At 43.4% G+C, this 13,935-nt stretch overlaps 2 protein-coding genes across 2 annotated transcripts; both read right to left on the bottom strand.

The window, feature by feature from the left end:
* Positions 1-931: 931 nt before the first annotated feature.
* Positions 932-4,889, bottom strand: LOC119815327 (protocadherin alpha-2-like). The gene is made up of 2 exons (XM_042055163.1): positions 2,448-4,889; positions 932-955 (listed from the first exon to the last, which is right to left on the bottom strand). Exons 1-2 carry the CDS (start codon positions 4,887-4,889, stop codon positions 932-934), a joined length of 2,466 nt encoding a protein of 821 aa, XP_041911097.1.
* Positions 4,890-10,945: 6,056 nt separating this feature from the next.
* On the bottom strand, positions 10,946-13,405 carry LOC119815326 (protocadherin alpha-1-like). Its single transcript, XM_038331458.2, has one exon. It carries the CDS (start codon positions 13,403-13,405, stop codon positions 10,946-10,948), a length of 2,460 nt encoding a protein of 819 aa, XP_038187386.2.
* Positions 13,406-13,935: the final 530 nt, after the last annotated feature.

Genomic DNA, 13,935 nt, shown 5'->3' with positions numbered 1-13,935 from the left:
AATCTGTTCTACTGTCACTTAAAAAACCCAGAAGAATTTATCAGCAAACAGATTATGGCTCTTGAAAACATTTAAACACAATTTTAAAAGTTTATCACTTACCAATAGTAGAGACACAGAGGTCAGACTTTAAGTAGGGCCGACTCTATCTGACCATTCACACATTCTGCACACCAAGACTTTGCAGTGACAGTTTGTTTGTGCTCTAACAAATAAAGCTTTCCTGAAGATCAGAGAAGAGAGCTAAGCCACTAGTTAACCACAGAGGCCAGGCAGTGGTGGCACACACCTTTAATCCCAACACTTGGGATCTCATGCCTTTGATCCTAGTACTTGGGAGACACACACCTTTAATCCCAGCACTAGGGAGGTGGAGACAGGAAGTGATATGGCTGAGCAGAGACAGAAATATGAGGTGGGAGGAAATAAGAGTTCAGTCTTTCAGTCTGAGGATTTCATAGAGGAAGAACTTTAGTGGCTGGCTGCTTTACTTCTCTGGTCGTTCAGCTTTCACCCCTAATATCTGACTCCAGGTATTTATCATTAAGATCAATTAGATTCACACTACAAGCCTTCATGGAGGCAAGTAGCTATGTACTCGAAACGGGATGGGTTTCTTCCAAAGAAAGGTGATGTTTCTCATTTTCAAGCCATTTTTCCCTCTGTAAAACCTCGGATAAAGTTTTCTCATTTTCAGGAAATATATACTTTAGATTTTAAGACTTATCTGAGAAGATGATAGGTTTCCTGTAGAAGTGGAGTCTCCTTAAAGTTCACGTACATCCACCAAACTTCCAACTCCAATAAAAGAAGGTCTCGGGTTGAAATGGATAGTCTAAGCAGTAGCTAAGGCTAAGATCACTTTGTTGAATTCATGTATTTAGTCCACAGTAAATAATTAGATGCCAGAAAACTGTTTTAGACCGTTAACTCACCCAAACACATCTTCCTTTGGCTGAAAAAAAAAACTACAGCAAAAAAAAAATCCTTCACAGGTGTATCATTTACTGGCCAAGCCCAGTGTTTTAAACACCCACTGCAGGGGTGTCCAGACAAAATGCAATGATCCATGCTGGGCCTTGCATTTTGGATGAAGGAAAGTGTAAACTGGCATAGAGTGAGAAGTGGCCAGCATCTTCACAGAAGGAAACCTGCATGATTTTGCCTATTAACACTGGGTTGATGACTGTTGAGCACTAGCCTGAAGACTAGGTCACAATACTCTTTACTTGTACAAAGAAAAAGAAAAGATATGGATGCTTGGACAAACCAGTTTGTCTTCAGGCAAAGACTGACTATTCATTCCTGTTGGCATGGAAACTGCTATGTGGGTCAGCCTAGACTGAAACTCACAGCGATCCACCTGCCTCTGCCTCCCAAATGTTATGATTAAAGGCGTACACCACCACACCCTGTCCAATACAATATTTTTCTTTCTTTTTATTTCTTTACTTCTTTTTTTGAGACAGGTTTCTCTCTGTGTAGCCCTGGCTGTCCTGAAACTCACTCTGTGGACCAGGCTGGCCTTGAACTCACAGAGATCCGCCTGCCTCTACCTCCGCTTAAACGACGGGATTAAAGACGTGCATCACCACACCTACCCCAGTGTAATCTTTAAATGTCAAAATCTGAAGGGTTCTTTCCTAAGTACACTCTCTCTTTTGGTTGAAAACCCAAAGATTTTTATAATAGTTTGATCTTTATCGCCCAATTTTGGTCATTTTCCTTATTAAGGGCAAATAAGTTACCCAGCATTCCTTAATGCTGACTTGTATTGTAAAGGCCAATGATATATAGAGCCTGGCATTCATGTTTTAAAGAGAAAATCTTGAAAATTTCCAGAGTAAAGATTGTATTACTCTAAACAGACTCTGATACAATGGGCACAAATCTATGTGTAGAAATGTCCTAAATTTTAAAGTCCTCTTAAATTTTCTAATTTGAGCTTTTACACCTTTGAAAGGAAAACATTTAGGAGTAATATTGATTTATTATGCTTTGGTGCCAGTGAGTTGGCTCAGCAGGTAGAAGTCTTGCCTTGCAAGGCTGGTGACCTGCCTTAACTCCCTACAGCCCAAATAAAGGTAGAGAGACCAACTACACAAAGTAGGACCAACTACACACTGTAGGACCTCACACCACACACCTACAGCCACACACCAGCATCATGAACACACACAATAATAAATAAATAAATAAATAAATAAATAAATAAATAAATAAATGTTTAAATAGCAGGTTTTCCTGGGTGTTTTTTTTCCCAATTATTCAAGGTCTGATTACTCACACAGAGATTTCGTCATGAACCTAACAATGGAAGTGAGAATATTTAAGAGAATTATTCTACGGGCAGGAATTTGATACCTAATGCACAAATATCTCACAACAGCACAGTGATATAATAAAAGCAGAGCGTTAGGTTTAAATAATTGACTGGAATCATGAACCATACAAAAATAGTAACGTTCTTGATAAGATAAAAAAAATCGTAAGCCTACCTTTGCTAAGTATTCTGACTCTAAGGGCGGCTGTCTCTCCTCTGCTGATTCCAGACCTTGGGATAGGCTGGGGCTGAAGGCCATGAGGTCGGTCTTGGGCGGACCCTCTGCAGAGCACACCCTCTGCCGCCTCTGCTGTGAATATGACCAGGTCCCCACCGCACTGGAGCACACCAGCATGGGCTTTCCCGGAGCACAGGCTCCATCTGTGGGCATCGCCGAGCAGCGCAGCGCGGTGTACAGCAGCAGCGTGAGCACCAACAGGCTGGACACCGCGCAGATGGCGATGATCAGATACACGTTGACATCCACCAGCGACGCCTCTCGGCCAATGGCATCTACCAACGTTTTGGATAAGACTTTTGGAGCTTGACTGTTCTCAAGCAGAGAAACTAGCACTGTGGCTGTGGCAGTCAGCGCAGGTTCACCATGATCCTTCACCAGCACCAGCAGGCGCTGGTGCAGCGCATCCGCTTCATCCAGGGTGCGTGTGGTGCTGATCTCGCCGGTATATAGGCCCACGCGGAACAGGCTTCGGGAATTGCCTGCCGACGTCTGCAGTTCATAAGAGAGCCAAGCATTGTAACCAGAGTCCGCATCCACTGCTCTCACTTTGGTGACCACGTGACCTGAACCCACTGATCTAGGCACAAACTCACTCACTGCCCCTCCCGCTCCCACAGCTCCGTGGGGCAGCAGCGTGGGCGCATTGTCGTTCTCGTCCAGCACAAACACCTGCAGAGTCACATTGCTGCCCAGGGAAGGCACACCAGCATCCCGCGCGCTCACCTGGAACTGCAGCAGCTCCAGCTCCTCATGGTCCAGGGGCTGCAGCGCGAACACCTTGCCGCTCTCCGCGTGCACAGACACGAAGCTCGACAGCGAGCGCCCACCCACCCGCCTCTCCACCAGCGAGTAGGACACCAGGGAGTTCTCCTGCGCATCTGCGTCCTTCGCTGACACCGTGAAGATGTGCGCGCCAGGCGGGTTGTTCTCCTTCACGAACACCGTGTATTCGGGCTCCGCGAACGCGGGCGCATTGTCGTTCACGTCAGCCACCTCCACGGACACGCTGGCGGTGGCCCACAGCGAGGGCGAGCCCCCGTCCCTGGCTGTCACCACCACCTTATAGTCAGGTGTGGTCTCACGGTCCAAGGCGCTGTCCAGCAGGAGCGAATAGTAGTTCTTGAAGGTGGACACCAGCTTGAAGGGGACTTGAGGGGTCAGGGAGCAGGTCACCTGCCCGTTGATTCCTGAGTCACGGTCTGACACTGAGATGAGGGCGATAACAGCGCCCAGTGGAGCATTTTCTTGGATTGGTAGTGAAAGAGACGTTATTGAGACTTCTGGTGTATTGTCATTGATATCCACGAGTTTTACTGAAATTTTACAATGTCCTGACATTGATGGGTTTCCCTTGTCAGATGCAATGATCTGAATTTCATAGGATGTCCTTTCTTCATAGTCTAATTCCCCCTTGGTTCTGATTTCTCCCGAGGTGGGGTCTATTTGGAACTTGGTCCGTGTGGTAGAAGACACATCACTACTCAGTGAATACACAATCTCACTGTTTGGTCCTTCATCTGCATCAGACGCATTTAATTTCACCACCAAGGTTCCGTTTGCGGTGTTCTCTAACAATTGAACTTTGTAAACGGATTGGGGAAAAGTAGGTTCGTTGTCATTCACATCTAACACTTTAATGAGTATTTGAACAGAACCTGTGAGTTCAGGCTTGCCTCCATCCGTAGCTACCAGTAACAATTTCACCTCAGCATTTTCCTCTCTGTCCAGAGATTTCCCCAGCACAAGAAACAGCGATTGGCTGAGTTCATCATTTGTTTGTACCTCTAGAAAGAAAAACTCACTGGGACTGAGCTTATAGGACAGAAGAGCGTTTACTCCTATATCTGCATCTGAAGCTCCCTCTAAAGGAAACCGCGAGTCTAGCAGTCTCGATTCGTGAAATTGGATAGTTTTTTCTGTCGTTGGAAATAGCGGCGGGTTGTCGTTAATGTCCCTCACCTCCACCTCCACGTGGAAAACCTGCAGCGGCCGGTCCACGATCACCTCCAGGTGGATGCTACACTCCGCGCTCCGCCCGCACAGCGCCTCCCGGTCGATCCGAGAATTCACAAACAAAATGCCATTCTGCAGATTTACCTCCAGAAGGTCCCCGCGGTCCTTGGACGCCACCCTGAACAGGCGGGGCACCAGCTCCGCCAGCTCCAGCCCCAGGTCCTGAGCGATGCGGCCCACGAAGGTTCCGTGTTTGGCCTCCTCGGGGACGGAGTAGTGGAGTTGGCCACTCCCTGCCTCCCAGGCTGAGAGGAGCAGAAGCCAGAGCAGCAGACACTGCCTGACGTCTGGGCCCCCTCTCAAAGAAGGCATCACCTCTAGTCCTCCGTGAGTTAGTCAAATTAAATGATCATGTTTAAAAGCAATGAAATAGTCTAACACCTGCTAAGTCCTGCTGCTTCTCCTGTCGTTTTATCTGGAGTAACAAAGAGACTCGGGGTATTTGCCTTCTTAGAGAACATTCTCTGGTGGACAGCGACACCCTGTGGCTCATCTGATTCGAACTTTACCGTATTAACTGTAAATGAGAAGTTTACCGTATTAACTTCAAATGTAAACTTCAGTAGTGCTAAGTGTATTCAGTGTTGAATAAGTTGAAAAGTGTGTTGAATAAGTGTTGCTAAGTTGAAACTTTCTTCCTGTAAAGCTGAAAAATTATATCTATTAGACATCAATTCCAGTTACCCCATCTTTGCCCATGGTAACTATCATTCTACTTCCGTTTTCTATGAGTTTCACCACGGTGTAAGTAAAATCATACAGGAGTTGTAAGGGTTCGTTGCTCTGGGGTTGAGTTCTTTGTTTTGCTGTGTTTTGAGACTTGCTTTTCCAACTAACCATAATGTTTAGAAGGCTCATCGGTGTTGTAGCACGTTACAGGATTTCTTTTCTTATTGCTGAATGTTTCCATTTTGTAAACCCGCTGCATTTCGTGAGCCCATTCAACCATCCATGAGCATTTGGATTCCTCTGGCTCTTAGTTCTTGTAAATAGAGCTGATACCAATGCAAATGTACAAATATCTCTTGGAGATCTTGTTTTCAGTTCTTTTGTAATTTTTTTTAGCACTTCTTCAGAGCAAGCACACCGGAATAAAAGAGTACTTTCGTTCAATAAAAATATGATTGAATACACTCCTGATATTTATAATCTTGAGTTTTGAATTGTCTGTGGGTTACATTAGCTTGTCATATGAGAAATATATTTTATTTTAGGATTATTCTCTTTCTTTTATATTTGAAAGAATAAACTGATTTTGTTTCACTGTTAGTTACATGAAAGTATCTTTTATTTATTAATTTTTAGCTAGTTCTTCACATGCAGAAATATTAAGCTTAAATAAAAGTGGTATTGGGGTTGTTTGAAATGAATGAAGGAATGCGTCAGTTGCAAAGTTCATATCAAGTTACATACTTACTACTTTATGTATGTCAAAAACCTGCTTTTATTTTTCTTAGAAGAAAACAAAATGAACTGCAAAATTTACAGTGTCCATTTAAGACAGCATTGAAGGATAGATTTTCCTGGATCTAGAAGCTTTAATAACTTTTCTCTTAGCTGGGTGTAGTGGCGCACACCTCTAATCCCAGCATTTGGGAGGCAAAGGCAGGTAGATCTTTGAGTTTGTGGCCAGTCTGGGCTACAAAGAGAGTTGCAGGACAGGCAAGACTAAATAGAAAAGCACTACTTTGAAATAATAATTTTTTCTTGATTCCAATGTCTTAAAGTTGTTCCACTTATTCATTCTTGCAGCAAAATAAATGCAACTGGAGATAACTAAAGACAAAGTATATTAAGAGAGAAAAATATACCATGTGTTCTTTTAATCATGTTTTCTAGATTTTTATATAGCTAGTTAGATAAAATCAGATATAAATACACATATATGTAATATATAACATACATACATATATGATATATATATATGTATATATGATGAAAGTAGAGGCAAGCCGTGTAGAGAAACAAAGGGGCCTAGTGGAATGAGCATTTTATTAAAATGCTGTGAAAGAAGGAAAAAAACTATTAAAATATTCTGAGGGGACAAGAACATCAGCAATCAATGGAAATTCCTTTCACATTTATGTTAAATATTAATTCACAACACTACTCCATATTTCGGTCTTCCTTTCATTCTATAATAGCATCCCATAAACTACAACCACTTTTCAAATTTTGTAATCCTAAACCCGTGTCATTTTATAATAGTGACTAAGATTTGAGATTCACCCCCAAGTTAATAGAATTAGCTGTTCTAGAAAACTTTTACACTTAATAAGAATCATCATGGCACGGAAAGAATAGTTGCTCTGATCTTTTATCTACAATGTAATTATCTTAAACTTTGTGATCACAATGTAGTCATATGAAGGCCTATCCAAACACATTAAAGTCGTTTGTTTGGGGTTTATTGTTGGGTTTTGATTCTTCGTTTGGTTGTTAAGGCAATGTCGCTTACAGCTCAGGCTAGCCTCAAACTTGCTCTGTAGCAGAGGATGACCTTTAAATTCAGATCCTTGCTGGCACACGCCTTTAATCCCAGCACTTGGGAGGCAGAGGCAGGCGGATCTCTATGAGTTCGAGGCCAGCCTGGTCTACAAGAGCTAGTTCCAGGACAGGGTCCAAAGCTGCACTGTCTCAAAAAAACCAAGCCCCCCCAAAAATTCAGATCCTAATGTCCCCATCACCCAAGGACATGTATGTGCCACCAGACTGGGCTCTTCCAAACAAATTTGAAAGGTTATTGGTATTATCAAAAAATTATGGGTTCTATTTATAATTTTATGATTAATATTTAAGCAAAGCACTCCATCTATACTAATTCCTTTATTCAGTTTTATTTTACGTATGTAGGTGTCTTGCCTGTATGTATGTTTGTGCATCACAGACATGCCTAGCACCCACAATCTAGAAGAGGACATCAGATCTTCTGAAACCAGAATGATTTTTTTTTTGATTTTTCGAGACAGGGTTTCTCTGTGGCTTTGGAGCCTGTCCTGGAACTAGCTCTTGTAGACCAGGCTGGTCTCGAACTCACAGAGATCTGCCTGCCTCTGCCTCCCGAGTGCTAGGATTAAAGGCGTGCGCCACCACCGCCTGGCAAACCAGAATGATTTTGAACCACCATGTAGGCACTGGGATCCAAACCTGGGTCATCTGGAAGAGCAGCAAGAGCTCTTAACCACTCACCCATCTCTCCAGCGCACAAATCTATAAAAACTTTCTAATATAGTGAGTTATGACATTGTAGCCCCCAATGCCAACCAATTCGAGTTTTTCTGACTTAAATAAAAGACAATATTGTTTATCTTCTACTTACAATTTTTTAGTTTAGCTTCAAAAAATTATCTCTATCCCTCCCAATTTTTTCCCTTTTTTGAGACAGATTTTTTCTGTGTAGCCCTGGATGGTCTGGAGCTTGCATTGGAGACCCGGGCAGCCTCCAACTCAGATCCACCACCTCTGCCTCCCGAGTGCTGGGATTAAAGGTGTGCACCACCACGCCTGGATGTTTTATTGTTTGTTTGTTCATTCGTTCTTTGAGACAGGGTTTCTTTGTATAGCTATGGCCATCCTGGAACTCACTCTGTAGACCAGTCTGGCCTCCAACTCAGAGAACCGCCTGCCTCTAAAGTGCTGGGATTAATGGTGTGTGCCACCACCACCTGGCTGTTTTATCATTTTAATTTCCATTTTCAGAATATTTTCCATGAACTCTTTTTAGTTGCTGTCATGAGAATCCCAGGTTTTTAAGAATGATTTGCGTAAAGAAGGAATGGTCCCGTTTGTACCGCTTTCTTTCTAGAAAATCGGTTAAGCATGATCAGCATCACATTTTTATTGTTTTTAAGTCACACATAGGATGATGTTTTCTTTCATGGGTGTGATGGTTTGACAGTGAAAACCGAAAGGGTTCATTACACCAAATTCAACACGTTTTATAACTCAATTTTTACTCTAACAGGACAAAATGTCTTCTTGAATATACACTCCATGTTGCTGTGTGTTTTGGGTTCTATTGCAGGGCTCTTCATATGATAGGCTGTCAACATTTTCTTGAGTGAATGGTGGTAAATACCGAATGTATCTCTTGAGCCAGTATTCACATAGCTAATGAATAGAGCTATGAATACATACTAAGGTATGATTTCTGAATCTATTCTCTCCAATCATATAAACCTTCAGGTTTATCTCACATTTAGAGAAAATTGAAAGGTTTTTTAGCATTATTATTCCAAAATTATTTTGTGGTTATTCTAGCCCAAAGACTTGGTATAATCATATTAATATTTAGAAAGTTGCAGGCACGTGCTTTGGCCTATGTCTTACAATGCTCTAAACAATACTCCGTCAACTTATCACCTCAATCTCAGAAAGCTTAGCTATCATATTTGTAGAATGTTTTACAAGTGTTTTTTGAAGTTTTAATATAATTATATTATTTCCTCTTCCCTTTCCTCCCTCCAAGCCCTTTTATGTATTCTCCCTTGCTCTTCAAATTTATGGGTTCTTTTTCTTTGTTTATATATACAAATATATATATGTATATATATATATCAGATTGAGCATGTAGTATTTAGGTATACCTGATATATAGCAGGTATATTAGACAGGTGTATATATATACATACATATATATGTGATATATTATAATACAGGTATACATACATACATATATACACAGGCATATATATCAGTAGTACCTAATAACTACATGCTCGGTGTATATAATGTTACTTGTGTATATGGGCTGAGCATTTGGTATTGGATAACTAGTTGATGTGCATTTCCCTGGGGGAGACTATATACTGCTCTCAGTATTCCTTAGTTGCCCATAGATCTTGTCTAGGGTTGAGACCTGTTGAGCTTTCTTCCTTCCAGGTTAGCACATTTATTGGTGCTGTCCTTTTACAAGGGGAGCTTTAAGGGTCTTTTCTGTGTGTTCGTTTGAATGTTTAGCCAACAAGGTGCGTTCACTTGATACCTGTGTAACTTCAGAAGACATAGAACATTGTTCCAGAGGCCATGGAGATGGCCCAGTGGGTGAAGTGCTGGCCGTGCAAGCAGGAGGACCTGAGTTCAGATCCCCAGCATCCGCATGCCCAGCCAGTCTAGACAAAACAATGAACCACCTGAACCAAAAAAAAAGGTACAGGGGAATTGAGGAAGATACCTAACATTAGTTACTGGTCTCCATATCCTCGTGCACAGGAGAGCACACACACGTAGACACATGTACCCCCTCACACACAGAGATTTAACAAACTACTGACTAAGTGGTTAGAAGAGTCACAGAGACCTGTATCGAAAGTGTATCAGCTGGTTGTTAAACTTCTGTAATATACTGCTTATAATAATATGTTACTCATTATTGATCAACATACTGATTATGAATCAAATTTGAAGAGATCTTTATTCCTCTTCTGAACAACTTGTGTAAAGAATTTCTTTTCTTTTTTTGTTTCTGTATTCATTTCTAGAAAAGCAAGCATCAGGGATTTTTATGTAGAACAATTTTGTTTGAAAAAAGTTATTCCGTCTTTCTCTTGCTTTTTTTACATTGAATTTAAATAGAATTTAATATTGAATGCCTGCAAAATTCTCCCATTGAAAGCAACCTTCAATATTTAATCAAGTGCAATGGACTGTAATAGATAATTATATCATTTTTTGAAGAAAAATAGTAATTATCCTGAACTTAATTTTTCTTGGCCTCAACAATTTCATCTATAAAAAGGAAAAGTTTCACTTAATAAAATAAATATCAGAAGGATTAAAAGAAAAGAAAAGAAAGTTTGGGGACACTGGCAAGGAAGTGTGAGGTGGTCACTCAGTGTCTCTTGACTGGATCATGTAAGACCCAAGTTCATGTAATAATTAGCCTTTTAAACTAGGGAACAGCACCAGGAACTAGTTGGATATTTTAATGTGAAAATTAAAGTACTAACAATATATTATAGCATATATATATATATATATTAAGTCACAGTGCTTCAAGTTATCTTTTATTGCCCCCTTTGAAATTTAGCAATATAAAGAGAAAGCAGATGGTTTCTGTAACTTTGCCTACAATTATTTCTGCAAAGCAAGACACGTCACAAGAATTGAGAGCCCATGTTAAAGGTGACCAGCACTGTGTTTGGCTGGCATTCATGAGGCCCTTAGCTCTATCCCTACCATCGATAGTACTAAAATTAACACTAATAACGCTGAAATGTTTTTAAAGCTTTCTACCATATAAATAAAAGAATACAAAAATTTGCATCTATATTGCTTCCTAGCTTCATGCATTATGCAACTGCAAATAGAGTGTTTGCAAAGGTATGGTTTGTTAAAAGTCATTAAACACCCTGAATACATCTAAAATATCATGGAAATGATTTAAAAAGTGAAGTTAAATCTAAACAGAATTTGAAGTCATAGCTCAAATTTTGACTTACATTTCCAGAAAGATCCGAATTTCCTTCTGGCTGCTCACTTCTTTCCGATATGTTCAAACCTGGAGAGAGGCCAGGGCTGAAGGCCATGAGGTCAGTCTTGGGCGGAACCTCTCCAGAGCACACCCTCTGTCTCCTCTGCTGTGAGTATGACCAGCTACCCACCGCGCTGGAACACACCAGCACGGGCTTCCCTGGAGCACAGACTCCATCAGTGGGCGTTGCCGAGCAGCGCAGCGCGGTGTACAGCAGCAGCGTGAGCACTAACAGGCTGGACACGGCGCAGATGGCGATGATCAGGTACACGTTGACATCCACCAGCGATGCCTGAGAGCCCACTGCACCGGTTAATACAGGCAAGGAGGCTTTCTGAATCTGTCCGCTTTCCACCAGAGATACCAACACGGTAGCAGTGCCAGTCTGCACCGGCTCGCCATGATCTTTCACCAGCACCAACAGGCGCTGTCGTGGAGCATCAGCCTCATCTAGGGCGCGTGTAGTGCTGACCTCACCCGTGTACAGTCCCACCCGGAATGGGCTGCGTGCGCCACCTGTTGAAGGTTGCAGCTCATAAGACAGCCAAGCATTGTAGCCAGAGTCTGCGTCTACTGCGCGCACCTTTGTCACCACATGTCCTGCACCCACTGTCCGTGACACCAGTTCGCTCACTGTGCTGCCCGCCTGAGGTCCCAGCAACGAGGGCGCGTTGTCGTTCTCGTCCAGCACAAACACCTGCAGAGTCACATTGCTGCCCAGGGAAGGCACACCAGCATCCCGCGCGCTCACCTGGAACTGCAGCAGCTCCAGCTCCTCATGGTCCAGGGGCTGCAGCGCGAACACCTTGCCGCTCTCCGCGTGCACAGACACGAAGCTCGACAGCGAGCGCTCGCCCACCCGCCTCTCCACCAGCGAGTAGGACACCAGCGCGTTCTCCTGCGCATCTGCGTCCATGGCCGACACCGTGAAGATGTGAGTGCCAGGCGGGTTGTTCTCCTTCACGAACACCGTGTATTCGGGCTCCGCGAACACGGGCGCATTGTCGTTCACGTCAGCCACCTCCACGGACACGCTGGCGGTGGCCCACAGGGAGGGCGAGCCCCCGTCCCTGGCTGTCACCACCACCTTATAGTCAGGTGTGGTCTCTCTGTCCAGGACGCTGTCCAGCAGGAGCGAATAGTAATTCTTGAAGGTGGACACAAGCTTGAAGGGGACATGAGGGGTCAGGGAGCAAGTCACCTGCCCGTTGACACCTGAGTCAAGGTCAGACACCTTGATGAGGGCGATGACGGTGCTAAGTGGAGCATCCTCTTTGATGGGCAAAGATAAGGAAGTGACCTCCAGCTCGGGAGTGTTATCATTTATATCCAGCACTTTCACCAAAACCTTGCAGTGATTTGACATCGGGGGAGTCCCTTTATCAACTGCTTTCACTTGGATTTCATAAGACTTTATTTTTTCATAATCCAGGTCACCAATCACTCTAATTTCTCCAGAAATAGAATCCACTTTGAATTTTTCTTGAATGTCAGGAGAAACATCATTGCCAAAGGAAAACACAACTTCACCGTTTACGCCTTCATCAGCGTCGGAGGCATTTAATGTGGTCACTAAAGTTCCATTCGCTGTAGATTCTACTAACTGGGCTCTGTAGACGGCCTGGTCAAACAGTGGGGCATTGTCATTAACATCCAGCACGGTAATCTGCAGCCGAACTGTCCCCTCCAGTTCTGGCTTGCCCCCATCAGTGGCTGTCAGTAATAACCGAAGTTCTGGTGTTTCTTCTCTATCCAAAGATTTTCTCAGCTCAAGAGAAAGGGATTTACTGAGTTCGTCAGTCGTCTCTACCTTCAAAGAAAAGTAGTCAGTGGGGCTCAGCGTGTAAATTAGAAGAGAATTAGCGCCAATATCTGCGTCCGCAGCGCCCTCTAGTGGAAATCGCGAGCCTGGCAGTCTATTTTCAGGAATAAATATCCTTTGTTCTGAGCCTTTAAAAACCGGTGGGTTATCATTAATATCCTTAACCTTCACATCCACGTGGAACACCTGCAGCGGCCGGTCCACGATCACCTCCAGATGGATGCTACACTCCGCGCTCCGCCCGCACAGCGCCTCCCGGTCGATCCGAGAATTCACAAACAAAATACCATTCTGCAGATTTACCTCCAGAAGGTCCCCGCGGTCCTTGGACGCCACCCTGAACAGGCGGGGCACCAGCTCCGCCAGCTCCAGCCCCAGGTCCTGAGCGATGCGGCCCACGAAGGTTCCGTGTTTGGCCTCCTCGGGGACGGAGTACTGGAGCTGACCGCTCCCTGCCTCCCAGGCTGAGAGAAGCAGAAGCGAGAGCAACAGCAAGGGCAGGGCTCTCAGGCCTCGGAGCCTGGAAAAGAGCATCGCAAAAGCACTGTACCTTTCGTACAACTGTCACTCCAAGATCATACTTTCTAACTTCATGGTTTCAGGCATTTGTGTCCTCAGCATTTTTTGTCTTTTCTCTACTGATGACGAAATGAAGCTTCCTCCCTTCGGTTTTATCAGTCCCTCATTTCCAGCTTCAAGACTTTATGGTGTACAGCGACACCATGTGGCCAATGTGGATTTCACATCCATTCATTTATCTTTCAAAGTAGCTTCTGTATTGCAAAGTACTCAATACAATCGTTTATAAATTTCGTAGTCTGAAGATCCAAGGCAGTTTGAATATCATTTGCAAGTTTGTAATTCAATGTTTTCATTGAACTATAATCGTAAAGGCAGTACAATTGGGTTTGAGAAAATTAAAGATATGCTTTAATTGTCTCTTTATCATTGTATTTTAAATGATTTAGTAAGTGGGGCATGATAGTGCATACCTTTAATCCCAGCACTCAGCGTGAAGGCAAAGGCAGGTAGATCTCTAGGATCTATATCGTGAGTTCCAGGTC

This window comes from Arvicola amphibius, chromosome 5, assembly GCF_903992535.2.
Source record: "Arvicola amphibius chromosome 5, mArvAmp1.2, whole genome shotgun sequence".
Lineage (NCBI taxonomy): Eukaryota > Metazoa > Chordata > Mammalia > Rodentia > Cricetidae > Arvicola > Arvicola amphibius.
This window is presented reverse-complemented; position numbering and strand designations above follow the sequence as displayed.

Coding starts and splice junctions, on each gene's coding strand:
- LOC119815327 (XM_042055163.1), bottom strand. CDS start 4,889: ATGCCTTCTTTGAGAGGGGGCCCAGACGTCAGGCAGTGTCTGCTGCTC. Junction 956..2,447: donor AACGTTACTATTTTTGTATG/GTTCATGATTCC, acceptor TTTTTTTTTCAG/CCAAAGGAAGATGTGTTTGG.
- LOC119815326 (XM_038331458.2), bottom strand. CDS start 13,405: ATGCTCTTTTCCAGGCTCCGAGGCCTGAGAGCCCTGCCCTTGCTGTTG.